This window comes from Bemisia tabaci, chromosome 7 (assembly GCF_918797505.1).
Source record: "Bemisia tabaci chromosome 7, PGI_BMITA_v3".
In the NCBI taxonomy this organism is placed as follows: domain Eukaryota; kingdom Metazoa; phylum Arthropoda; class Insecta; order Hemiptera; family Aleyrodidae; genus Bemisia; species Bemisia tabaci.
Genome location: NC_092799.1, coordinates 31,449,997 through 31,477,190, shown reverse-complemented (window position 1 = coordinate 31,477,190; position 27,194 = coordinate 31,449,997). Strand labels below are relative to the sequence as shown.

Here is a 27,194-nt window from a genome sequence, read left to right as displayed (position 1 = left end):
TTTACTGGTCCTCTAATGTCTTTTGTGTTTTGGTTGTTCCGTGACCAGGAAGAAACCTCCTGTTGCTGCTGGAGATTTATCCAGTGACATCAAAGAATACATCTGGGAAATGATCCAAAATTTGGTAAGATACCTCATACATCTTCATATCTCAAAGTTAGGGGTGGTCATGCTGAGCGTTGAGATGATCGCACTTATGCATGCAAGCATTCTGTTGGACACAGTTTATTAATACAAACCTATTTTAACGTCATGTATCATTCATCTAGTATGAAATGTGGAATGGTTAGAGTGTGTTCCCACTTCTATTATTTTGCCAAGTTATGCTGCGGATGTATTTTGAGATAAATTTAGTAATATTTGCCTAGAAGATCACTCGTGCTGGCTATCTTCACCACCCACCCACTAAAACAAGTTTTTCAGCTGTTTACTGAATAAGTCAAGTGAAAACTGATGTGGAAACAACTCACCTTTGAATGCATTCCTTCACTTGAGTAGAACTTGGTTCTTAGGTATAGACAGGTATCCTAAGTACATGACAGGTTATTTATGTATTAATTTTATTATTTACATTTCATTCTAATAATTTTATATTTATTCTACATTTGTCCATTTTACAGATGCCTAAAACATTATTTTCTCCAAATATCCTTCTTCTGTGATGTTCTGCCTCAAATTTGACGTAATGATCTTATTTGCAGAATGTTCCAACTGTGCTTGTTGGATTAGGCGTGATCGTAACCGTTGGTTTCGCAATCTCTGTCATCCTCTCTGAAATCAGCAAAGAAAAAAGAAAAGCTGCCAAGAAAGCTGCTAACCCTAAAACACTGACTGATCCTAATGTTAAGGTTCCTTTAAAGTTGGTTGAGAAGCATGAGATCAGTCATGATACTAGACGTTTCAGGTTCGGTTTGCCTTCTCCGAAACACGTCTTAGGTGAGTTTCTTTATTTCAATCCTCTTTTGTTGTAAATCTTTGAAAGGAGTGGTGGAAGTTTGATCACAAGTCTTCTAATCTTAACATGGTTAAAAACTTCATATCATCGCCTGAGAATCATAGGTAGATAGACAGATGGTGAAGAGTCAATGTCAAGACAAATGTCAATCTCTGATTAGCTGTGAATCAGCATCACTCAATAGGTTAGTAGATGCAGTCACATGGCACCAATGATGGGTGTTGACTAAAACAATTCTTGGCTTTTGTCTCAATGTATGATGACAAAGTTCTAGTTATTTATTCAAAATAGTATCACACACATAAATATTTGTTACTTAAAAACGGTGCCAAGAGGAGAAAACCTCGGTCGGCATCGATCAAATAGATTTACCTGACTGAAGAGAATACGAGTGAAAGTTGATGATACAGTCTGTAGTAGGGAGGACCTCTGAAATCTCTGTGTGTGAATTTTAACTGTGCTATGCACTGATGGAATGTGTAATCTGTCTGTTACACATAATGACAAGTATGATGTTTTCATCACCTGTATAAGTATTTTCATTTATGTGACATTCATATGGAACCTATTGTTCTATAGGCGGTGATGTGTTGAATTCAAACAAGGCAGGGAAAATAATGAACAGCCAGCAAAAAAAATTCAGTGGTGTATTATGAATCATCTTGTGATTTAACATAAGGACAGAAAACTTCTGAACATTTAATACCATTATCAAACATTTATTTTGGAGTAGTCATTCTATTCTCAGCAAAAAAGGACCACCATTAAGGGATGTTCATAAAATACGCACTGCTTTTCCGATTTTTCGCCCCCCCCCCCCCCCCTCCCAGGAACACTTTTGTGTTGTAGGTCCCTATCCTTCAACACGTAAAAACAAAATAACGTAACGCTCTTATTTATCCCTTCTGAACCAGCTCTCCAAGTTGTAAAAATTTCCTCTGATTGCTTGTTGCTTCTGATCTCTTCTAAGGAGCTTTGTTTGTAAAGAAAAAAATGAGTGAAAAATGCATGCTGTGTTTCATTCATCCATGCGCAAATGTGCCTCTTTTTTTGGGATATAAACTTGCCTCCTCCATGTGCTGTGCCTCCAATCTTTATATGAAAACATTTATTTTATTGATTTAGTGACAGTTCAGTGCCAGCCTGATTATCTATGAGTCCAACACTGTATGATTTTATGTAGTGTACTGATGTAGGGATTTACCAACCTCCGTCCCTGACAAATGAAACTTCATCTTGATTAGGAGAAAGGAGTTTAAAATACAGTGCATGCTTCATCAAATACTTTGGAAAAAATACTTGTATGAAAGCTACAGTTCACATTTTCCGTCATTTGCCATACAAGGCTGTGCATTTATTCTGCAGAATTCGAAATTTGTGCAGATTCTTAAAAATACTTGAATATTCATGATTTCCCCTCCAACTTTTTTGTGGTCCCTGAAAATACTTGAACCCTGACATTCTGGTACATATGATGTTTTTGTTTGTTTGTAGAGGACAACAAAACCCCATCAGGGAAAAAAAATTGATGAGTCTGCTGGATTGTCATTTCAAGTCAAAGTATTTGCAGAAGAAATTAGTTAAACTCGTGAGAAACTTCAAAACTTCAGCAAATGCCACTTGAGGGAGCAAGAACAAATTTCGAATGCCTTCCTCTATAGTTTGAATTGCCAGAAGTGGAATTTTTGTCCCAAGTTCAGGAAAAAGCATCGTAATTAAAAGGAGAAAAATCCTAATAGATTTTTTGTTCTGAGGTCGGGGAAAGGCAGAAAATAGGAAAATTTTGGAGTTGGGGAAAGTAAAAAAACTTCTAGAATAGTCAGGGAATTGAAAAATGAAACAAAAAATCAAAATATTATGCCAGATGCTATTAATAACACAAAGTTCAAGATACCAATCCAATTGTCTAGGTGGCTAGTACGTCAAAATAATTTTTCGAAGTACTTGATTAATTAAAATTAATTTTCTTGTGAATTTTCGACCCCGCACTGTCAGGTGTACTGCCGTGCTAAGGAAGAACGCCGTATTAGCCTTTAGACGTTGCCAAGTTTCCCTCGATAAAAACCGAATTTACTGGGAAAATTGTGAATATTCTCCCCCAAAACTTTCAGACAATTTTTTACGCAATTTAATCTAAAATATCTGAAAATTTCGAAGAAAAATGAGCATGAATGCCGTCAAAAATAGGCGTTTTATCTAGGGAAATTTGGCAATTCTCGAATGTTCATACGACGTTCTTCCTTAGTACGGCAGTGTATCCGCAGCCGCATTTCGTGTTTTCTTCGAATCTTGTCGGGCTGTGCCGCTTAGCGTCATAAACTACGAGGAAAGGTTGTCGACGCCAAGTGCTGATATGTGCAAAAAAAGAAGAAAATCAATCGCGCAATCTTGCGCGGCTCGGTCACCTGATTTACACCGCAGATTTTGTGCTTTGCGATATATCGATTGATCTGCCATTTAAACCTATGGAAAAGGATCGATAAACAGGGTGTTCGGAACGAACACTTCAATAATCGATATTTTACCATAACTTCAAATGGGGAAATATCGATAATCGATCATTCACGCCTCGCCATTGCTCACATTCAGCATGTCTACACGTTGCATCGTCGAGCGCACGAGCGCTCACGCACGGAACCAAACATTGCCGCGACAAGGAAGAACGCCGCGCGAGCGTTTGAACGTTGCCTAATTAATATCATAGAGTAAATTGTGAATGGAATTCTATGAAAAATTGAGAGAAAAATATGTTCAAGTTTTCCAGGAATTTCGTATTTCATCGAAGGAAGTTTGACAACGCCTGAAGGCTCATACGGCGTTTTCCCTTAGCATGGCAGTACTATCCCTCGTCAAAATTTCTTACATCCGATGCGTGCTCCACCGAAATCTAGGTTCTTTTTTGATTTGTCTCTTTGAAGGTCATTGGCGGGTCAGCAAGGTCGTAATATATCACCGAGTTTTTTATGCAACCGGTTGTGTGGTAGTCCTTACAGCGTCCACGGTTCTTTATCAGTAGTTCTAAAATAGAAAATGTGTGCTTTCATATCTTATTTGCTAAGCGGGCGTTACGTCGTTGAGTAAATTCACCGGGGCCTTATGGATCACCCCATGTAGTTAGATATATAAATGTTTTTTTTTTTCTCCCTCTCTCTCTTTTTTAAAAGAAGGCAAATTTGTTTGTATCCCCGATCCCCTAAGGTTTTTCTACCTCTTTTTCAATTTTTTCTTCTTTTTTTGAATTTATGTTGGTCAAAAAATCGTAAAAACGTGTCATCCTCTCCTGCTCTTTTTTTCTAAAATAACAGTGAAAAATGTACATTCCATTGTAAATTTCACTGTAAAGTTTACAGTTTTGGAAATCACGGTTGCCCCTTTTTGATACTGATGGTAGACGGTTGTCAGAAAAGCCAGGAAACTTTTTCATTAAAGCTCTATTCTTTACCGATAGTCACGCATTTAAATTACCTATCCGAGATTCGTTTGAAGAAGCCCACCTTGCATTTTCGAAGCTCCAAAAATTTTCTCTGGGACTCCGAATACGCTTAAAAACTTCATCGTTACACGCACTCTCGATTGCTTTGATTTTCCGAGATTCGAAGGGAAAAATTCGGAAATTACTTTTGGCTGACTTCTGTAAATGAGTTCAAAAGCTTTCTTGCATGGCCATCGCTTTTATCCACCCAGTCGCGCTCCAAATTGGTTCAGATGATCTGTCGTTCACTGCTGTAGTAACGAAGTTGATGTTGCTGGATTCACCCAAATCTGCTGGGTGCATTCACGCTGAATGGTGATAGTACAAAAATGTTGAGCAACATTTTTAAAAACGGAGGGAAGAAAAACTACCATGAACTGAAATCTTCGAACATCAATATCCATGCTTCGGTGGTTTCACTTTCGAATGTCCGTGAGTTCAGTTCTACTAGAAGTATCCCCTGGTAAAAATTGGCGATAAGAGCTGCGTTTCAAAATACCATAGGAATTCTTATAGCCGGCTAAAGAAGGCCACAGAAAATCATATAGCTGGCTGTAGAATGCGGAGAAAATCATACGGCCGGGCTATACGAAGCGATAAAAAATTATGCAGCCGGGCTACAGTTCCTATAGTCGTGCTTTACACTTTATCGCCTGGCTGTTGCTTTTTCGCCATCGATTATAAAAGGCTTCAAGAAATTGTGTAGAAATTCGTGTGCTTTGGAAATCATTAAGTTTCATACGGAACTACCTTAATATTTACAAAACACACATTATATTTTCCTTTAATACATATTTTTTTTCATCAATTAAAACGAGAATAATCCATACAGGATGTGCACACATTTCAAAATCATGAGTTAAATAACGCCGACTCCGCCAGATTAAATATTGGAGCCTAACACAAAGCGGAGCGGCGACGCACTGGCGCCTACAAACCTAACAGGGATACTTCACCTATTGCGCAACGCGTGAAGTATCCCTGTTAGGTTTGTAGGCGCCAATGCTTGTTTCGCGCTGGCTGCCCGCCTGCCGCACCGCAGCGTGCCACGGCGCTTGAAGCAACTATTTCACACCAGAGGTATTGCACAGTATCATACGAAACTGAAGGCGCTCTAATATATTAGGAATGGCAGGCATCCATCAAAAATACGGAGCTTTCCTCGCAAAATAAATCAAGATACTACGGCCCAAAAAGAGAGCAGTGGTCCAAAAACTCACCAAGTCCTAGCATCCGTAATTAGTGACGTTTAGCATACACTTTATCGCCTGGCTGTGAGTTTCTTAATCGCCATCGGCTATGAAAGGCTGTAAGAAATTGTGTAGCCGGCTATAGAAGCTATTGGAAATCTTACAGCCGGCCGTAGGTCTATGGTATTTTGGAACACAGATTCTACTGCCAATTTTTACCAGGGATCGCCTTTTAAAACACGCTGTGGAGAAGTGCATTCTCCAGATGAATTGGTGAGATCGCTTACTAGACGAAGAATTTAAGCGCTTTGCAGATGTATATCCCCTCCTCAAAATTTCGAGTTCAAAACGATTCTCCCAACGAAAATTACTGGAATTAACTCCTTACTAAGATATTAACTTTTTTATTAAGCACTCATTATGAAATATTTGAAGTTTCCGCTCAGAAAAAAACCGAAGTCTACGTGAATCAAATCGAGAACTACAACGGTGCAGGCAGATTTCTTCATAGACCTGTGTTTCTTTTCCGTCTTGTGTCGTATTTAAAGGGGAAACAACCTTCAAAAGCCGAGCCGAAGCGTCGACATTTAAGTTGCATTGTTTGTATACCGCAGAGACTTTTAGTGTGCTATCTAACTTGAGTAGATGATGGTTTCTTTATGAGTGGGACGGTTAAATTCATGCGTCAAAAAACGTTAATATCTTGATTAGGAGTTACTGCCAATAATAGAGGACTTTTTCGGTAAAAGGGCATTCGAGGCTCGCAATGCTTGTAAGATTGTGAAATTTTTTATAGAGTTTGCGGCAAATGAAATTCATTCGCAGTCGATTTACTTCCTTGTACAAAAGGGAAAAGCTTGGAGCAGATTCAGGGCAAAATGCATAGCAGAACTGTCGGAGAAGTTACTCAAAACTAGAGAACTGTGTAGCACAATCTTAGTAGCACCAGAGGTCTTATATGCCCTTTTACCAAAAAATGCCTCAATTACATACACGTGCCATCAGTGGCGTGGCGTGAATTGCGATATATCGATTGTTATGCCATTTAAACCTATGGTAAAGAATCGATTATTAAGGTGTTCGCTGCGAACACCCTATCTATCGATTCTTTTTCGTAGGTTTAAATGGCATAACAATCGATATATCGTAATTCACGCCACGCCACTGCGTGCCATACATGTGCCACACACGTGCTGTATCATCCGCGAAATTTTGATGTGTAGAATAAGTCTTTTCAAGAGCGATACATTCAGTAATATTGGGCGCTGAGACTGGTCGCTTGAATGGATTTTTTTGTTTTGTTTTGTTTTTTCGCTGACTCGGAAAACCATCGCCAAAACACGCGATTCTTTGACTCGAGTATCCAGATCCACTATCGCATTGGCTTTGCTTTTTGTATGTATGTCGCTAATTATGGTCGCGCACGAAGGCTTTGTTATTTTGAATCCAACAAGATCGCCCGAGTTCATGCTTCCGCCAGGAAAACTGAGACCGCTATGAAAAAATGCCGGAGCTTTTCCCGCATTGATACTGAGTTGCATTGTGGAATGAATAGTAGACCTAGGCACCGTCGTCTCTCGAACGAAGGAGCGTAACTTCACTCCAAGGTTGCCGGATTGACTCCAAAAATTAATTAATTTTACCAAAATGTATTTGTGCAAATTTTATTCATAATGGAGATGTTGCATGTGCGAGGAATTTGCGATTTGACTGTTGATTCTTATGTAAAAGTTTGCGAGAAACACGATGAAGCCACTGGTTTTCTCTGAAATCAACTCCCAAGCTCAAAAAAAACTCTCAAGTTGAGGCCAAAATGGAAGGGATATTCCACCCTACCCTGAGAGTCCACGTCTACATCAAGACAAACTCTCCATGCAAAGATAGGGAGCGAATACATTAGCAATGATGCCGTGTTTTCAGTTTTGGAGTCCCCAAATAAAGTGGCAGCCCTGTCAATGTATTTGCTCCCTATCTTTGCATGGAGAGTTTGTCTCGATGTAGAGGTGGACTCTCAGGATAGCGTGGGATATCCCCTCCATTTTGGTCTGAACTTGAGAGCTTTTTTTTGAGCTTGGGAGTTGATTTCAGAGAAAACCAGTGGCACCATCGTGTTTCTCGCGAACTTTTACATAGGAATCCATAGTCAGATCGCAAATTCCTCACACATGCAACATCTCCATTGTCTGAGTTTTTCATGAAAATCAGTGGAATTTGGAGTCAGGAATACCCTATACCGAAGATTTTCTTGGGTAATGTGCAATTGACGAGGGGAGATTTGGCAACACTGAAATGGAGTTAAGTTCTTTCGTGGAGGAAACGACGCAATATGCGAATCAATGCGTCTCTCATTGTGTGGTTTGTCTTTTTTCAGGGGCGGGGGAACTGGATTTCGTTCGTAGGACTAGGAGTTATAATTTCTAATTAGTGTGATCCATTGCTCGCATTTGTCATTAGCATAATTTGTCTGTCCGGCCTCTCAGCGCTATTTGTCGTAACATCTCATTGTTTTGTAACGCCAGTTGACACCTGACTCCTTCGCATTTTCTCATTAATGTTCACGTACACAGTGACTGTTCTCAATAAAATTGCTTCGTGTTTTCTTCCTGTCTTATCTTTCACTAACAATTAACGATTCGCCGGGTTTTCTGCCACCGGGGAAGCAGAGAAAATTCAGGTATTTTAATTTGGCGGGAAAGCTCACCTGAAAAAATTGTACCTTAAAATTGACAACTGATTCTTATTAGTTGTAGATCGGTCCCTCCACTCATTGTTTCAATTTCTCAGAAAATTTCCCCAGGAAGTAGAAGAGAGCGGGAGAGTGTAAGAAACTAGAATTTAAAAAAAAAAAAAAAAAAAAAAAAAAAAAAAAAACCGCAAAATACTTAGAAATTATAAGAATCTAGAGAAAGATAATATGCGGACCCTGATTTTTTTCTCAAGATTAGAGACGCATAACTGGAACTACGATAACTGGAATGAATTTATGAAATAGTGCAGTTACATTTTTTACTCTCAGCATCCAATTTTTACGCTCTGTATTTATCGCAAGCAGCTTAATAAAACAAAAAAAGAAACACAACAAAAAAATCCAGAAGAAATCATTTTCTAGAATCAGCTGCATCATATCCATTTCTTCGGAATCTTAGAAAGTAGGGATAAGGTCGGCTCTGGTCCACTTACTAATATAAGAGTGCACTAGTAGTATCAGAGTAGCAGTACTAGTAGTACTTACTAGGATAAGAGTGTGGTGCCTCTGGTATATCGCGGTTAGTAAAATATTCATATCATAAAAAGTTAGTAAAATATGCAGTGAACGTCCTTCCATAGGTCACTATATTACTCATGTAGATGCAAATAAGCCAACTACGTAAATTGCATATCAACACAGACACCACGACCGCAACAAGGGAGCTAAACATTGAATGTAATAACATTTAACAACAATTGAAAAATAAAATTGTATTTGTAATTTGTATAAGTAAACTTGTAGGTATATACCTACCGCGGTTTGCTGGAAACAGGGTTTATACTTTTTTGTATAAATTGTCCGAAGTTAACGAATTGAGGCCAAAACCGTTCATCAGGAAGGGAGGGAAGCGGGCCAAATCCGTAAAGTAGCCCTCATTCAGAAAACACTATGAAAGAATGGACCACTAGACAAGGTACGAATTTCAGCATTCCGATACATGAATCTTAACTAAAATTTCACGTAAAATACGACGCGCACAACGAAAATTACCGAAATCAACTCCTTCCAAAGATATTTAATGATTATTGATGCGTGAATTCAAACCACCCGCTTATGAAAATTCAATGCACTGCGTGATTCACATCGTGCGTGAAACGTCATCATGGTAGTCTCTGCGATATAAAAATCTGGCAACCTCAATCTTGACGCTTTGGCTCAGATGTAGCAAATTGCTTATAGTTTGAATAACACATGGTGGGAAATGAACGTTAATCGATTGAGAAGCTTGTTGAAACCGTTGTAGTGCGCAATTTGACTCACGTAAAGCTTCGAGTTTCTTGTCAGCGGACAGTTCAAATTCCTCGTAACCAATGTGAAATAAAAACGTTAATATATCTTTGTTAGGAGTTAATTTCGGTAATTTTCGTTGCGCGAATCGTGTTCTGCGTGAAATTCCGACCAAGAAACATGTATCAGAATGCTTAAATTCGTACCTTGTCTAGTGGTCCATTTTAAAGAATGAAGTCGAAACAGTGAGTTGCATTTTGTGATCTTATCTGTAGACAGATGAAAGCACTTCCTCGAAGGATATTGTGCGGGCCGGTGCCTTAATATATCTTTCACCCTCCCGTCCACCGGTCTGAACTTAAAGCGACATCGGCTCATAATGCTCCATTCATCCGTTCGATTCCAATTGTTGTAATTTGCATTGAGCGATCGCGCGTAGTTAAGCTCAATAAAATCCCACGCGGGCGGCAAACCGGTGACTCGGCGTGCTTTGCGATCTATCGATTGATCTGCCATTTGATCCTATGAAAAAGGATCGATAGACAGGGTGTTCGCAACCAACACCTTGATAATCGATTCTTTGCCACAGCTTCAAATGGGGGAAGTATCGATGATCGATCGTTCATGCCTCGCCACTGCGGCAAACTGATGCTCAGATGCAATTCCATGAGCTACCGCTTTATCCGTCTAGCCACTCAGTCTCCCAAGTACTGGGAATGTACTGAAAAAGTACTGAAGAACCCCTGATTTCTGGTCAGTCTGTTTTCGTTCAATTAGTTAAAAAATTGGCAGGTGAACTTTAGAACAGTGTTTTTTTTTTTTAAATTACGAACTGAAACAGTGTGGCAGTCGATCAAGCAATTGACTATCATTGATAGAAAATGAAGAAATGTCTTGAAAAAGACTTTTCTTCATGTTCAAGAAATGTCTTGAAAAAGACATTTCTTCGAAAATCCCTCAAATTGTGGTGCTGTGCGTCAGGCAGCCAGGTATGAATATTGCAAATTGAAAGGCGACAAAATTGTATTTTCTTTTTCTATTTTATTATCTCTCGGATACTTCGGAGTCACGTAAAATTATTTTCGAATCAAATTTTGTGCACTAACATCACAGCTACCATAGAAAGATTTGACTTTCAGGGATTTTTTTTAGACAATTGTACGAATTTAAGAATAATCGGTCGATCGATTGACTATTGAATTACTCTTGTAAGAGATTCGCCTAAAGGTTAAGGAATTTTGTCTCTCAAGAAAGTCAGGAAAAGGTGGGGAATTTTACGGGGGAAATTTTTTCCTTCAGCCAAAACTTTGCATTTTTTCACTATCTAAATACTTCGCTCTCAGAATTGTTTGTGATTAGAATTTTATCAAAAAACGCTAAATGACCAAGAAAATTCGGGAATTTCTATTTTCGAAATACCTAAAAACCCAGAAAAATTTTAAATCCCCGAAATGCTTGTTACCCTTCCAACAGCGATGAGCAAAATAGGTTGTGATTCCCTTCTTTTTCACCGATAACGGCCTCGCAAACTGCCCTGTTAGGCAACGCTGCCACACACGGAAGAAAGTAAATAATTAACACAATATGATTTTTACTTATTTCCAAGTTTATTTATTGAGAAGATTTATAAGAAGGTTCAATGCTTAATTGCCGATGGAGTCAGGCGAGAAATTTTTGCACGAATAGTCTCCATATTATTTATTATTTATGTATTTAAATTTATTTTCCATATTTTTTTTTTCAACTCGATCAATCTCACTAACTGCCCTGTCTCGTGCAACGACGACGCATGAATGCAATTATTGACTTATTTCGTTATTGCAATCGAAAAAATGGAAGGCGCTGCAGCTTTTTCAATGGCTAGGTCTGAATACAACTATTCGTGTTCTTGTAATGTCCGTGTTGCATACACAATAAATTGCAGGCGCTTTGGTTTTCTTAGCCACGACGTATGGCTGCGCGCGCTTATTAGTTCTCAAGGGTTTTCCACGTTGCATTTAAAATTGTGTTTATCATGAAATGCTCAAAATTCGGATTAATCTTATAGTATGATGACAACGTCGAAAATTAGCGCAAATTGCGGAAATGTTATCGGTTGTAATTTAAGGAATTGACCACCGCGATGATGCCTTATGGAAACGGTTTTGATGGAAAACTTGCACCATTTAGCAACGCAACCGTACATGATACAACACAGCTCATTCAAACTCCGAGGATTTCATAGTAAACACGATTGTAAATGCAACGTAGAAAACCCTTGAGAATTGATGACCGCTGCCATTTACGTTGTGCTTAAGAAATCTAGAGCGCCTTCAATTTTCCGTCTATGCTACACAGACATCTCAAAGGCACGAATAGTTGCATCCAGACCTAGCTACTATAAAAGCCGCAAATCCTTCAATTTTTCTGCCTCCGACATTAAATATGTCACTCATTACATTCATACGTCGTCGTCGCATGAAGATAGAGAGATTAAAGTTTTGGTCAATTCGAAATAAAGAAATAAATATCGTAACATTAAGTGGTTAAAGAAAATGAACTGATTCATGCGGCAATCACTCGCCTGAAAAAAATCAGATAAGTCTTTGGTACTTTGACGAAACCAGTTTGCTCGCTTAGTGAAGGGTAAAAACAAAGGTCTAATTTGTGTGGGTATAATTTTATTTTAAATTTTATTTAGAACAACATCAATGTGTGATTGCAACCTTTGTACCCAAAAGCTTTAAATTGATTCATTTATATCAAATCGCAAGAGTGTCTAGCAAACATTTTGGGACCACTAAAAAAATTGTTCTTGTGGATAGTACTGAGCGTTCCGTCGACACTCAAAATCCGTTTTTTTGCCACCCGACTCGACAAAAATAGCCGTACTGGCATTTAGACTGAGGTTCCAATTCCTTCGGAAAGTCACATATCATTATTAAAACTTTGCTTGTATTCGATTTGAAAATATTTCAAATCACATATGAAAGGTTTGGAAGGGGTTATCAGTTAGGTGTGCTTTAAACGGGTTTTGAATGACAAACTCATCTATTCATTCGCGGCTTGTGTCCATGCGCATACCTCCGTAAACCGCCGAACAGTGGATCGAGTCAATCGGAAAGGTTGGAAATTTTTCACACATGAAACTGAAACTGAAATCACATGAAATTTTTCACTAAAATTGTAAACTTTTATGTTTAGTTCGTCACATTGCAAACTGTAAGGGGTGCTTCTTGAAGAAAATTGCACGAGGAAACCAATGATACCACCACTTTTAGACCTTCAAAGTTTTGCATAAACGTAGTTACAAGAGTTTAAAGCTGCCAAAATTTGTCTGACCTCTCCTATTGACTCGACCTTCTGCGCGCCGATTGAAAAATGCCTCGCACAATAATCGCTAACGCTGGGTTTTTTTCACACGCTGCGTCAATGAATCCGAGATAGATTGCGCTAACACCACAACGTAACATTTTAGCGATTGCATCGTCTTTATTGCTTCGTCTTCTTTTTAACTCAGTGGAGGGGGATACAAACTCCACAAACTCCACAAACTCCTGCTTTTCATTTAAGAGCCAGGCGAATTTACCTACGTTAGAAAACCGTTGGAAGAATATGGACGGTGAAACTTCCAAACCGTGTAACTGTCGCTTTGCGACGTTGCAGACTCCTTGTCATGCTTAATTTTTTAATTAAGATGTTGCATGTGCGAGGAATTTGCGATTTGACTGTTGATTCTTACGTAAAAGTTCGCGAGAAACACGATGGTGCCACTGGTTTTCTCTGAAATCAACTCCCAAGCTCAAAAAAAGCTCTCAAGTTGAGGCCAAAATGGAGGGGATATCCCACGCTATCTTGAGAGTCCACATCTACATCAAGACAAACTCTCCATGCATTAGCAGGGTTGCCGTGTTTTCAGTTTTGGAGTCCCCAAATAAAGTGGCAGCCCTCTCAATGTATTTGCTCCCTATCTTTGTATGGTGAGTTTGTTTTTATGTAGAGGTGGACTCTCAGGATAGCGTGGGATATCCCCTCCATTTTGGCCTCAACTTGAGAGCTTTTTTTGAGCTTGGGAGTTGATTTTAGAGAAAACCAGTGGCACCATCGTGTTTATCGCGAACTTTTACACAAGCATCAGTAGTCAAATCGCAAATTCCTCACACATGCAACATCTCCATTGGAAAACCACTCTGCGTCGATTCTTTAAACTTCGATAGTTTATCTATGCTCTGCGGAAAAAAATTCTTTGATAACTTCAAGGAATAATGTTGAATTATTATCCTTCCAACAAAAAAGAATAATATAGAAGCGGAGATTTTGAAACAACCCAAACGAGACGCATGGCTTGGGAGTTTACCGTGAATATGCAACTGCAACCTGCCCCTTATGCCTCACCGACGTTCTCAGAGGTCAAAGCAGTGCCTACAAGCAATATCACCATTCTAGATGCGCAGGCAATGGAAGTCACCTTCAGAGGATCGTTTTTCACGATTTTCAGAAATTTTTCCTTTCGAAGCCCCCTCCTCCATCCGAAAAAATTGTTCACCAATAAATTATGACGAATTTTTTTTGCACCAATTTTAGATTAGAAACGTTCAAGACTTCTGAGTGATGCGTTGTTGAGTCATCAAAATCAGTCGAGCTATCGACGAGCAAAAATCACCTTTTTGCACTCCTAATTGGCGCGGATAACACCGGTCTCTGACGGTCGATAGGAATGATAAATATCAGGGGATTCGAAGATTTTGAGCTGTGTGAACGGCTGAATGTCATCAATGAAAGTGTTAAACCGTGTGAACTTGGAACTTGATTTCGGTCACGTTTTCAGTAGGAAGCTCCGCCGTGCTGAGTAAAAACGCCGTTTTAGCATTCGAATGTTGCCACATTTCCTCTCAGAAAATCTTTAGTTTTAAAGAAAGTTACAAATATTTGTCCGTGAAAATTTCTAACTTTTCAGATCAAATCATGAACGAAATCCTCTGAAAAATCGGAAGAGGAATATTCACATATTTTCCTGAAAATTTGTGATTTTTCGAATCAAATTTGGCAACGCCTGTTGGCTTGTACGGCGTTCTTACTCAGCACGGCAGAGCTCTCGTCGGATTTGAATATCTGAATTAAATTAAACGTAACAGATAAGCAACAGTGGCGTGTTTTTCTATATATCGATTGATCTGCCATTTAAAACTATGGAAAAGGATCGATTATCGAGGCGTTCGCAGCGAACACTTTGATGATCGATTCTTTACGACAGCTTCAAATGGAGAAATATCGTTAAGCGATCACTCACGCCACGCCACTGATAAGCAATAATTGAAAGCGCTACTCCTTGCAACTGATGATAATTTTTCCGACATTAGAATAAACTTTTCTCTCGCCTCTCGACCGAAAGCAGCGGAGCTTTGACTTTGAAGCTCGACCCCCGATGAAATGCTAGCGAAAAGAGGGAGGGAGGAAGGAAGGGAAATGCCCTGTCACTCTCACTCGTAACCTTTTTATTACAGATGAAAACTGTGCATTTAAAACGTGCCCACAACGATAGGAATATTTAGGTCTGCGTTGTATAATGATCAGTAAACCGTATGTACAGGGTGTTTACAAGTCCGGAATTTCCGGAAAGTCCGGAGATAACACTGATTTTTTAAGGGCGGCCCGGAAAAACTGAAAAAGAGCAGAAATTCCGCAAAAAGGTCCGGATTTTTTAAAAAATTTTGTCATTTTTGTCGGAATTTCACATTTTTTAAATTTTTCTAATTTCGTCAAATGGAGGTACTGAAAAAGTACGGACAGTTTCTGTTGGAGGAGGCACTGAATTTCTTGAGAATGTAAACGAAAAAGTACTGTAAAAGTACTTATTTTTGACCAGCCTGTTTTAGTAGACATCCTATGTAGCATTCTGAAGTATAATTTTACTATCGGTAATTTTTACATTTGAGGATAGTAACTTTGTACCGCAGGTTTTGGCAAACACCGTAATTTTTTCCGGTCTATTTCTTTCTTTTTTTGTGGGCAAGTACTTTTTCCCCTTTTTTCTTTGTAGGTGAGGGAAATTATGGAAAAGTAAGCCTGGAATAGTTTTCACCCTTTGTCAGCCAATGTCCTGAGTATCAGAGTTGAAAAGCTTAAAGCTTGACTGTGCCAAGTTGCGTTCTTATATTTTTGATCAGGACTGGTGTAAAATTGATAAATGTCACAGGACCCTATGGCCTGAAAAATCGAAAATTAGTGAGTTTCTCAAAAAGTCGCTTCCCCATTTACTGACTGCGCTTTTCCTCAGCGAGCCGATTATGGAAATTGATAGACAAAGGAGACAAAAGGGATATGGAGAGATCCTATTGGTGGAAGCGGGTGGTTGCAATGGACAAAGGAGGTAGGTAATAGACTAACTAACGGCAACCCACGAGAGAACCGACAGTTAGTCTATCATTTTCTCCCTTTGTCCATAGGAACCACTCATTTCAACCAATAGGATCGCTCCATACTCCCTATGTCTTCTTTGTCTATAGCTTTGTCCATCAATTTCAATAATCAGTCCGCAGTACGGTAAATCTCTCTTGCAATCAGTGGCGATTCTAGAAAGTTGGAAACACCGTTTTCCTCCATTTAAATATATGTAAAACAATCGATTCTTGAGATCGATATTTTTAATGGATTTAAATGGACAAAAAACAGTATTGCCAACTTATAAAATCGCCACTGCTTGCAATGCATGAAAGAGCCTTTTATGCTCCTCACCACGCCGTTTAAATCGTTCGCTTACCACTGCGTCTCACTGATTGTGAGAACCGCGACTGGTTTATTGCGTCACTGTGTCAATGGACAGAAATTAAAATTTTTTCTCTGAAACTGGAAATGCTTAAAGTTATAAACTGCTCTGCATTGTCACGTAGCGCTCTCTGATTCCGTGGCCTTGGCGGTTATCTGAATTAATATCGCTACTTTAATATTTAAACACGCCATCTGAGAAGGTGCACTTATCGAGGCGAAAAATAATTTCAGAAGTCAGTGACCAGTACATGACGTCACCTATGCATCGTTCAGCGATAGAAAATTAAGTGAACTTCTCGAAAAAATTTAGGATATTTTCGAGTTCAGCCAAGGGTATATTTTGTCCCGCCAAAAATAATCGTTGGCCCGTAATAAGTAAATACCCTGTGAAAGGATTTAGTTTTTTAAACGCCTGAAGAACGCCTCTACATTTAGGATCTATGGAAGGAAAAAAAGCCCTCAAACCTACTTTTTCCTATTCTGTAATCCCATGTAATCGCCAAACTCTGTCCCCAGGGGCGCATATTGTTTAAATTTTCCAGGAGACCTCCGCAATTTTTGCAACGCGCTGATCAAAATGTTTGCTTAAGCTTTAGGGTGCGCATGGTTTTCGCGAAAAGCAAGCCAACACAGCGCGCTGATTTAACCTGAAACCCCTAAAAAAATAAATAAATGAATAAAATAAAAAATCGTCAAAAAAAGAAAAAATAAAGAAAAACCCCCAGCCTTCACAATTTTTCGGGTATGTCCACAATTTGGTCGTCACCGCGCAGTCGAGAAAAATTAGCATCCCTGTCTTCCTGTTCAGTAATATTGAGTAGATTATCATCGTTCAAAAGCAGTTGATATCAGTCAACATCAGTGTGTATAGGGACTAGAGTATTTTTTCTCTGACATCAACTCAAACCAAACAACAAAAAGTGATACCACCCGTGTGTAGGCGATTACCAACTGATCACTTTCATTAGAGAAATTTAATGTGTAGAGTTTTATCTTTATATTGCAACAAAGCAGTAGAAAACAATTGAGATTTTGAGTCGTAGCAATCAGGGTTGATTCTTGAAAGTTTGCCACCGTTTTTCTTCCATTTAAGCCCGTTAAAAATATCGATTTTAGGTGAAACAAGCTGCCTCATCAAGAATCGATTGTTTTACATACAATTAAATGGAGGCAAAACAGTTTTGCCAACTTTCGCAATCGAGATACTCGTTTTCCGAATTTTATCTTCAAATATATGCTTTGAACATCGTCAGTCCAAACCAGTAGAAATATTGTCTACCCCCTTGACTTGACACCCCTAGAATGATTTTCAGTAAATAACATGAGAAGTCCAACCCTGCTCGAGGTCAAACTCAGGGCTCCCTTGGTCGCAGTATTTCGGCGTGATTCAAAGACACTGATCGCTCGAAATGGTTGCGCGCAACGCTTGGAGCGCCTGCAAACTCGAAGGTATACTCCAAGCACTGCCATAGTGGACTCGCGATCTTCGTATCCACGGATTGTGCACGTTTTGCGCGCCTGAAGCTAATTGTTCTGATGTGTGATTATGTTTAATATAACACACAATGTAAAACTGATAAATCCAGAGTTCACGCCTTTGAAAGTTGTCGCAACACAAGATGTGCCCTCTGCTTTTTATCATTGAAAGCAAATGCACGACTCAAGGCGTCAGGTGATCTATCTCACTCTATAAGAGGGTAGACTTATGATGCGTCGACTTTCGTTTAAGGTAGCAATATTGATTGAATGTGAACATCGTATAGAAACTACGTGGGGAGACGCCACAAGTCAAATGTCATAAAAAATAAAATGTCGTGGTATCCCCTTGCGGTGATATTTTTACTTATATGAGACGCGTTTCGGAACTTAAAGTTTCATCCTCAATCGCTGCCCTGAGTTCGCTGCCGACTGAGGATGGAATTTCCGAATTTCCGAAGCTCCGAAACGTGTCTCATATGGAGTAAAAATATCAGCGTAAGTGAGTACTGAAAAATTGTATTTTTTATCACTGTTGACATCGTGTTGCAAGGAAAAAAGTAACCTGACTTTATAACGTTTAAACTGAAATTATTGATCCTTTTGTCGGGGAAAAAGTGTAAACCGCTTAAAATTGACACACACACTAAGTCTCGGAGGAGGGTGCGAAAAATAAAGTAGTATAGGAAGACGACGATCCCCTGGTAGCTGCTACTGTGTCTTAGAAGTACCAATGCTTTCAGTCGCTCATTTAGAGAGACCTAAAATGAATTTTAATTTTTCAGGACTTCCAATCGGACAGCACTTATCCCTCTCCGCTCAGATCAATGGAAATCTGGTGGCCAGATCATACACGCCCGTCTCAAGCGATGATGATGTCGGATACATGGAACTCGTCATCAAGGTAATCATATGAGATCGTATCCCTAAATTTTCTAAGTCCAAGATCGAGGTTTGAAAGTCTTAATTGCCTTTAGGTCGTGCTGATTGTAGCCGGGACTGCAAGAGGAGAGTAGCTTGAGAATTCAACCGAAGGATCTTAATTTTTTTAAAAAAAATTTGACTGCTAGGGGAGAAGCATTGGATTGTAGAATATGAGCTACTGATAGATCAGATTTCTGTTTCTATTTCTTGCCACGCACTCGTCATATTCTGAGAGGGAACCCCATACCATCTCTCCAGCCCCCCCCCCCCCCCCCCAAATAAAGTTTTCCATATAGACCTTTTGGAGTGACTTACTTACAAAAAAAAATGTTTTGGACTTACAAAACGATGGCATATTTTTCATATTTTTTTGTGGAAGTGGGGGGGGGGGGTGAAATGGACCCAGGGAACCCTCGTTTATCCAGAGTGTATCCAAGTCCGGAAATTGTACTGATTTTTTAAGGGCAGTCTGAAAGTACTGAAAAAGTGCGGAAATTCTGCAAGAAGGTTCGGAATTTTTTTCATTTTTTTGTCGTATTATTGCAATTTGAGCGAAATATTCAAATTTTTGAAATTTGTCGAATCTTGTCCAATAGAGGTACTGAAAAAGTACTGAATTTTTCCGTAGAGGAGGTATTGAATTTCTTGGGAATTTACTGAAAAAGTACTGATTTTTTCCAGCCTGTTCTAGTATACACCCTGATCATTCCTTTACAAGTTCTGGCTTCTGTTGCCAATGCACTCTACATAATGGAAAACGCCTTAAATGTGATTGGTATTCAAACCTAGACACTCGTGCCGGACTGCATGAGAACTTTCCCAGGACCTGATCCTGTTCCCAGTGCATCACTTTCCGAGGAAATGTTGATTTCAGAAAAGGCACACAAGTTCAAAATTCAGAAAATAAAAGGATTGAAGTAATTAACCGTGCAATGTACTCTAATTTTGGATGCTATGCAGGCTCTCTCAAGCAAGCATTATTTGCAGCACTGTGTCTAACAATAGAAAGTAAACCAATATACATATATTCTTTAATTATATTCATGATATGTAGTCAGTCCTATGTGGTACCCCTTTTTGAGTGTCAGTTTACTTAAAATTGTCTTACATTTAGTGTTTTCTAATTTTCAGGTCTATTTCAAAGGAGTCCACCCAAAATTCCCTGATGGAGGTAAAATGAGTCAGTATTTGGAGGGTATGAAAATTGGCGACTCAATCGATGTCAGAGGTCCATCCGGTAGACTTATCTATCTAGGCAGAGGCCAGTTTCAGATTATTGTCAATCGTAAAGAACCTCCGGTTATAGTTAAAGTGGATCAAGTCTCTATGATTTCTGGTGAGTAACTGTCAAATGGTTTTAATCTATGGTCTGATAAGCCAAATCGTAGGCTGAATAAAAAATTGGCCGTTGTCCATGTTCCCTCTTTCTCATGATGTACTGTGTGCGTTTGTTCACCAGAAAAATTCCATTGAATATCCATGACAAAGATGGTAAGTAAGTAGCTCCAGCAGATGCAGTATATCCATCATAACTGACATGGTTCCGTTACCACCAAAATGTTCTTTTGAAAAAAATGAGGCAGTGCGGCACATTGCGTCGTGTATACCTACCAAAGCCACACTTTAATATCTCCCCCTTCACAGGAGCTTTGCACCCAGGCACCAACCCTTGCTATAGCACCTCTGAAAAACAATGAATTCTATCCTTGAAAAAGTTTATCAATTCATAAATTTTTGCTGCACATACCGGTGGTGGAAGCACCAGACGACGTATGCTGTTTGCAGCATTTGAATATCTCCGCTCCCAATCTATGCTTAAAGGAGAACAAATCAATATCATTCCTTGGAGTTTTCATAGATTCTTCTTCGCACAGAGAAGAAGAATCATGAAAGTTTATAAAATTGACGTTAAGTAGTTTAAAAGTCCATTTAAAAAATAAAGTAGGCCAGGAAGCCTGCAACATCGTAAATCGAGATACATGGTCTGGTAGTTTCACCTTCGATATCCCCTTCGAATAAAAAACATATCCAATCTTTTAGATATCTTGTTGTTTTTGTTCCTTCAACTCTGTTCAAAAGTCTAGTATCTTGTGTATTTAGTCTGTAATAGTCATAGGAATTCGAACTTATTTTTCCTTCACCCCCAACTCTTGTCACAAACCTGTGAAACAATATGGCAGGGAAATTTCAATTGGAGACCATGGATTTCTTTAAAAAAAAAAAAATCTAGGTTTCAGGAGAGACATTCTTTAATGTATATCTTTTTTCTTTTCTTTGTTTTTAGGTGGGACTGGAATTACACCTATGTATCAGCTTGTCAAACATGTTCTGAAAGATCCAGAAGATAAAACAAAACTTGCACTCTTGTTTGCAAATCAGTCAGAAAATGATATTCTGTTGAGGGATGAATTGGAAAAGGTTGCAGAAGAACATCCAGACGTTTTCAAAGTATGGTACACAGTAGACAGACCATCTGAAGGTGAACATTTTTTTTTCTGCTCGCAGTCATGTATTCATTTTCTGTCATAAATTCTCCCTTTACTCTCTAAACCTTTTAACTTTGACACTCAGGCTTTTTTCCTAGGTGTATCGAGCCAGCTTCAAAATTGCCAAATAATCTCAGCTCTGAGCTGATAGTAAGTACGTTTTGCTTCAACCTGCCTCTTGTACAGTAGATCAACAAGTGCTGCAGTCATGCAATGATACATCAACTAAAAACAATATTGCAGAAAAGCTTTTCACATTCTGAGAAGAGATTAACTTATATTACTGTCGTAAATGTTTGTTATTTCAAATCATAGAAGAGATGAACAATTTTTCTGTCACTTATTCAACCTGAGAATATTGTGCAAACAGTTATTTTTAAATTATCCGTCAAAACAAAAGTATGCAAATTCTTTCAATGAATTGATGTATAGATATTTGGACCGCGTTTAACAGAAAGGAACCAAGCCACATCAGCTATTGCCAATTTTAACTGGGCAATTTAATTTTTTACGAGAAAACGTTTGTGCGGATCCTTTTGAAAATGCTAAGGAATTTGCTTCGTACTATGGAGGAAATTCACTAAAATTTGCACGAAAATCCGCACAACTATTTTCATGTAAAAAATTTAATTAGCCGATTAAATTTGGCAATAGCTGATGTGGCTTGGTTCCTTTCTGTGTAACGCGGTACATTTGAACTGACCAATGTTGAGTAAAACATTTTCCCTTTGACCAAGGGATTTCCCCTTCCTTTTCTCATACAGCCAATGTGACGGGGGTTTTCTCATTGCAAACCCTATTTGTAGCCCAGGCAATAGAGGATAGAATAGGGGTTTACCTTGCAAAATTTAGGTGAAATCAGGTTATGATTGATTCCTATGTAATTTTTTACGCTGAATCCGAATTTTTGGTTTCCCAACAAATTTTCCTTGTGCTAACTCCGGAAAATCGGAAAAACCGCGAAAAATCACGTTTTTCCGCGGTTTTCCCGAGATATCTCTTTTCCAGTGCGATATATCGAGAAATTAGTTATTTCCAAAAATAAAGCTGATGAAATTTCCTATAAAAATGATCCGAACGTTTTTTTCATACGGCCATTAGGGAGAGTGCTGGAGCTGTGGAAAGCTCTAAAAACTCGTAAAATCGCGATTTTCCACGGTTTTTCGCCACTTGTGTGAAATAAATTTGTTCTTTCGCAAAATTTCAAGATAGTCTTACCTTAAAAATTAATGCTGCTTACTTTGAAGACAAAAATGATGACAATTTTTTCTTTTCAGGTCCAGTGGGAGCGGTTTTAAAGCCGCGAAAGGCCATGAAAAGCTCGAAAATCGCGATTTTTCGGCATATTTTCGTAACAAATCCGTTCTTGTACAAAACACTCATTTAAAGTGACTTCAAAATTCAATCTTATAAAATTGTCATCATACATACGTAGAATTTGCTCCCTTGGCGCACCCTGGTGCTCTGCGACATCCAAACACCAGGTGGGCTTATCTACGTAAGGATAAGTAGACAACGAACGACGTAATAAAATAGTGCAATTTTCAACATACTTAAATGATGTTGAAAGTTCCTTGTATATCTAAAGAAACAATGGATATGGATTTGTCGAAAGTGTAAATAATGCAAAAAGTTGTCATTTAAAGAATGTATACTACTACAATTTCTGGAATGATTTTCCTAGATTTCCGGCATATTTTCGTTACACATCCGTTCTTTTGCCAAAAACTCAGCTAATGGAGACTTTAAGATTTAATCTTATAAAATTGTCCACACATATTATGACGTGAAAAGCTTTTAGCATGGGTCAAAAAGTGCCGCATAGAGGATTGTGGGTAGCTCAAAAAATGCGAAAAATTGTGATTTTCCACTTTTAAGCCGCAAATTAATCATCTTGTGTAAAAATATGGGGCTAAAAATATACCTCAAAATTTAAAATTCAATGTGATGATGTTATCGGAGGATTCAATTGCACAATTATGTGTCGAAATTTCAATGGTACATGTGAGACTGCACCCATTGAGGACTTATCCGCGTAACTTATCGTAGATGATCCTGATGATTTATGAAATATGCTCCTTAATCGGTCACAGAAAGAACAGCGGACGACCGAAGAGATGAAAGAAGTTCGGAGACGTTTGCAGGTATTATTTTCACTCAATTTTTTATTTTTATTTGAATTGATAGACATGGCCAGTGATGCTGAAAAAATTGTACTCATTCACTTCATATACCGCGGAAATTCAAATCACGGTTTCTTTCACTTCGGTTTTATCAGTGATGTAAATGAGGCGACTCTAGGTAATTGAGAAAACGAGAATGAGAGTAATCACGGCACGCGCCCGTGAACTACTCATAATTTTGGGAGGCTTGTACTATAGATGTAGAATTTTAGCCTTACGGCAGATCACATTAATATCCTTGATTTCAGCAATCATGACACCACTCTATTAATTGCGCAAGTGTCACATTATTTCCAAATAATTGCAGCGTCATTATGAACCAACAATCAATGGATACATACTCATTGACAACAAAAAAAAAAGATCCTGAAATGCCAAGGAAGCGAAAAATTGCCATTGAATCTGCGAACCGTATTGAATGCAGGTTGCATTTATCATTGTTCTCCTCTCAGATTAATACCAAAAGATTTTCCTAGGCATACGTCTCTCTTATTCTAGTATACGATGTTGCAAAAGCTCAAACGAGCAATTCAAATTCAGATAAATCCATCAAACCAGAAGTTCCTTTTCTCCGATTTAGACGATTTCATGCAGAAATCGTAAAATACTGCAAAGATGGCAGTGATGACAACGCAGGTGAGAATTTTCCCATCAATTTTACAATAGTTTTTCGATGATTTGATTAAGAAGAGAAAATTTATATTATAGTAGACACAAATTAACATTCTCAGATAGCAGAAAAGAAAGAAAAAAACACCGATAACACCTATAACAATTCAACAATTACGTTCCTCTTGCCATTTTAAACCATGACCCAACTTTATAACTTAGTAGCTCTTTCACCGATAGAAAATATGTTAGGGTATGCCATTATACCCGTGCTTTTCATTATGCTTTCAGATCCTCAGGACATTCACTCAGCAGAGTACCTGAGCATGCATCTGAATTATACTGCTTGACATGGAACATATTTACTATCATAGTTATTATAAAATTATTACGATACTATTATAGTTGTTTTCGCATAATTGAAAAATTGTATCAATACATTCTTCAAATGTCAACTTTTTGCATTATTTACACTTTCGACAAATCCATATACATTATTTCTTTAGATATATAAGGAACTTTCAACATCATTTAAGTATGTTGAAAATTGCACTATTTTATTACGTCGTTCGTTGTCTACTTATCCTTACGTAGATGAGCCTACCTGGCGTTTGGATGTCGCAGAGCACCAGGGTGCGCCAAGGGAGCAAATTCTACGTATGTATGATGACAATTTTATAAGATTGAATTTTGAAGTCACTTTAAATGAGTTTTTTGTACAAGAACGGATTTGTTACGAAAATATGCCGGAAAATCGCGATTTTCGAGCTTTTCACGGCCTTTCGCGGCTTTAAAACCGCTCCCACTGGACCTGAAAAGAAAAAATTGTCATCATTTTTGTCTTCAAAGTAAGCAGCATTAATTTTTAAGGTAAGACTATCTTGAAATTTTGCGAAAGAACAAATTTATTTCACACAAGTGGCGAAAAAACCGTGGAAAATCGCGATTTTACGAGTTTTTAGAGCTTTCCACAGCTCCAGCACTCTCCCTAATGGCCGTATGAAAAAAACGTTCAGATCATTTTTATAGGAAATTTCATCAGCTTTATTTTTGGAAATAACTAATTTCTCGATATATCGCACTGGAAAAGAGATATCTCGGGAAAACCGCGGAAAAACGTGATTTTTCGCGGTTTTTCCGATTTTCCGGAGTTAGCACAAGGAAAATTTGTTGGGAAACCAAAAATTCGGATTCAGCGTAAAAAATTACATAGGAATCAATCATAACCTGATTTCACCTAAATTTTGCAAGGTAACATCCTTTATTGCCTGGACTATTGCTTGGATTCAAGGCTCAGTATTACAAAATCAAGCTCAGGGGTGAAAGTTTTAATTCATCAGTACGTGGATCAGGATCCGGGCTACATTGATATGTTGCTGCAGACTCGTAGTCTTAACACCTCCAGTTTTGATGGGCAAGGATCTATCAAATCAGGCAAGGCAGAAAAAATCAAAATCTGCTCGGGGAGGTCTATATCAGTCATGATAGGTCAGGATCTGTATGCATGTTCGGATTTGTCCATGACACAATGGCACATGCATCAGAAAAAGCTTGTGTGTCTCTAAACTTTTCAGAAGTTGATCTTCATCATCACTGTAATTAAATGTTTGTTCTGTTCCAGGGTGGAAGTACAGTGTAGGATTCGTATCTGCAGAAATGATAGCCAGTCATCTGTTCCCTCCAGCATCAAATAATCTAGTTCTAATGTGCGGACCTCCGCCAATGGTGAATTTTGCCTGCAGTCCAAATCTTGACAAATTAGGATATGATCCAAAATTACGCTTTGTATACTAGATAAGCTAGAGTACATTTTTATTTTTCTTCTGTCTTTGACTTGCATTTACTTAACTTTTGAAAAAGAATTTAAAAACAGTTAATTTGTAAGAGAGTTTTTTTTCCTTCTGTCTAGAAGAGCGGAATTTTAGGAAACAAATTTAGAATTTTTTATTTTTAGCATGCTTCTCAGCATTTCTTGCCCTTTCTCTTAATCAAATTCTTCAGATTGCAGGCAAGATTTTAAAAAAAATTTCTTCATAGAAATAAGATTAAGTCCTGGTGAAAGCTTGCAAAGTTTTTGATCTCTTGTTTTTGCAAGTCTCTTTTTTGTTTGCCTTTTTTTATGAATGGTTCCTCTTTTTAAAAAATCATCTATTAACTTTTTTTTTATTTTATCTCTAGTTTAACCTAGGTTACATTTTTTTTTTTACTTTTTACATCGGTCGCATACAAATTCAATTTGTAGTTAAATTTGTAAATGTTTTATCTCCTTTAATTAGTGAGGTATTGAAATGTCATGTCTGTTAAGAAACAGTCTCGATTAAACCAGTATTTATTTAAGTGGCAACTAGTATTTCTCACCCTCTCGGTTGCAAGTATATTGAAAATAATGTCTCTTTTGTTGCAAACCAAAAAATTGTATTAAAGTAAGCCTGGCTTTCATCGCTTTACCCTCTTTGATGTTCTGAATTATTATTTTTCATCAAAGCTGTATCTGTAGACATACTGGATGTATTTCTATAATTTTCTGGGTTTTTACAGGTTCTCTTCTTGAGAATAATGCCATTAAATTTTCAACTTATAGCCCATGTTCTTTCTCTTGCTAAGAAGCGGCCCTCTGAGGGTGTGGAGTGCCTAAAGGAGGTAAACCAAGGGAGGGGGGGGGGAGTTAATTTACATTACTTTTCTGCTGTACTACAAATTCAACATTTCACAAGAAGTAAATTTATTAAAACTTCTCCTACCTTTATAATTGTTTTTATGAAAGTCATTGTTAGATTCAGTGCTACTTACCCTCTAAACAATAAAAAAATTTCTTGCTTTGAGCAAAATTATTATTACAGCTTATTTCTTTCTAGTGTTCTATTCTTTTCCAAAGGCAGAAATATTTCTCTCACAAACCGTATAGACTTTCAGTCGTATTTGAATTAAAAAAATCATCGATCTTTCCAGGATCAGTATCACAAGGATCATTGAAAAATCCTTTAACACCGTACTACTTTGATGAATGGCTCAAGTTGAATCCCCCCTTCTTCTGAAGATTATGTTCTGTTAATTTTTTCGATGAAGATTATGTTCTGTTAATTTTGTACCATCAAAACCTAAATGCCAAGGCTAACCATCACGTAGTGATTGGATTATGTGACAGTATTTCATTAAATAAAGAAGTAAATCAATTA

At 38.1% G+C, this 27,194-nt stretch overlaps 1 protein-coding gene across 2 annotated transcripts in view; it reads left to right on the top strand.

The window, feature by feature from the left end:
- Positions 1-27,194, top strand: part of LOC109032120 (NADH-cytochrome b5 reductase 3) — a 27,787-nt gene extending 593 nt beyond the window's left edge. For both annotated transcript variants that reach the window (XM_019044087.2, XM_019044086.2), the window contains exons 2-7: positions 49-124; positions 702-936; positions 18,602-18,720; positions 19,872-20,076; positions 21,025-21,219; positions 25,640-27,194. In XM_019044087.2, coding sequence (XP_018899632.1) covers positions 110-124; positions 702-936; positions 18,602-18,720; positions 19,872-20,076; positions 21,025-21,219; positions 25,640-25,812 — 942 coding nt within the window. In that variant the 5' untranslated portion in view covers positions 49-109 and the 3' untranslated portion in view covers positions 25,813-27,194. The remainder of the gene's footprint in view (positions 1-48; positions 125-701; positions 937-18,601; positions 18,721-19,871; positions 20,077-21,024; positions 21,220-25,639) is intronic.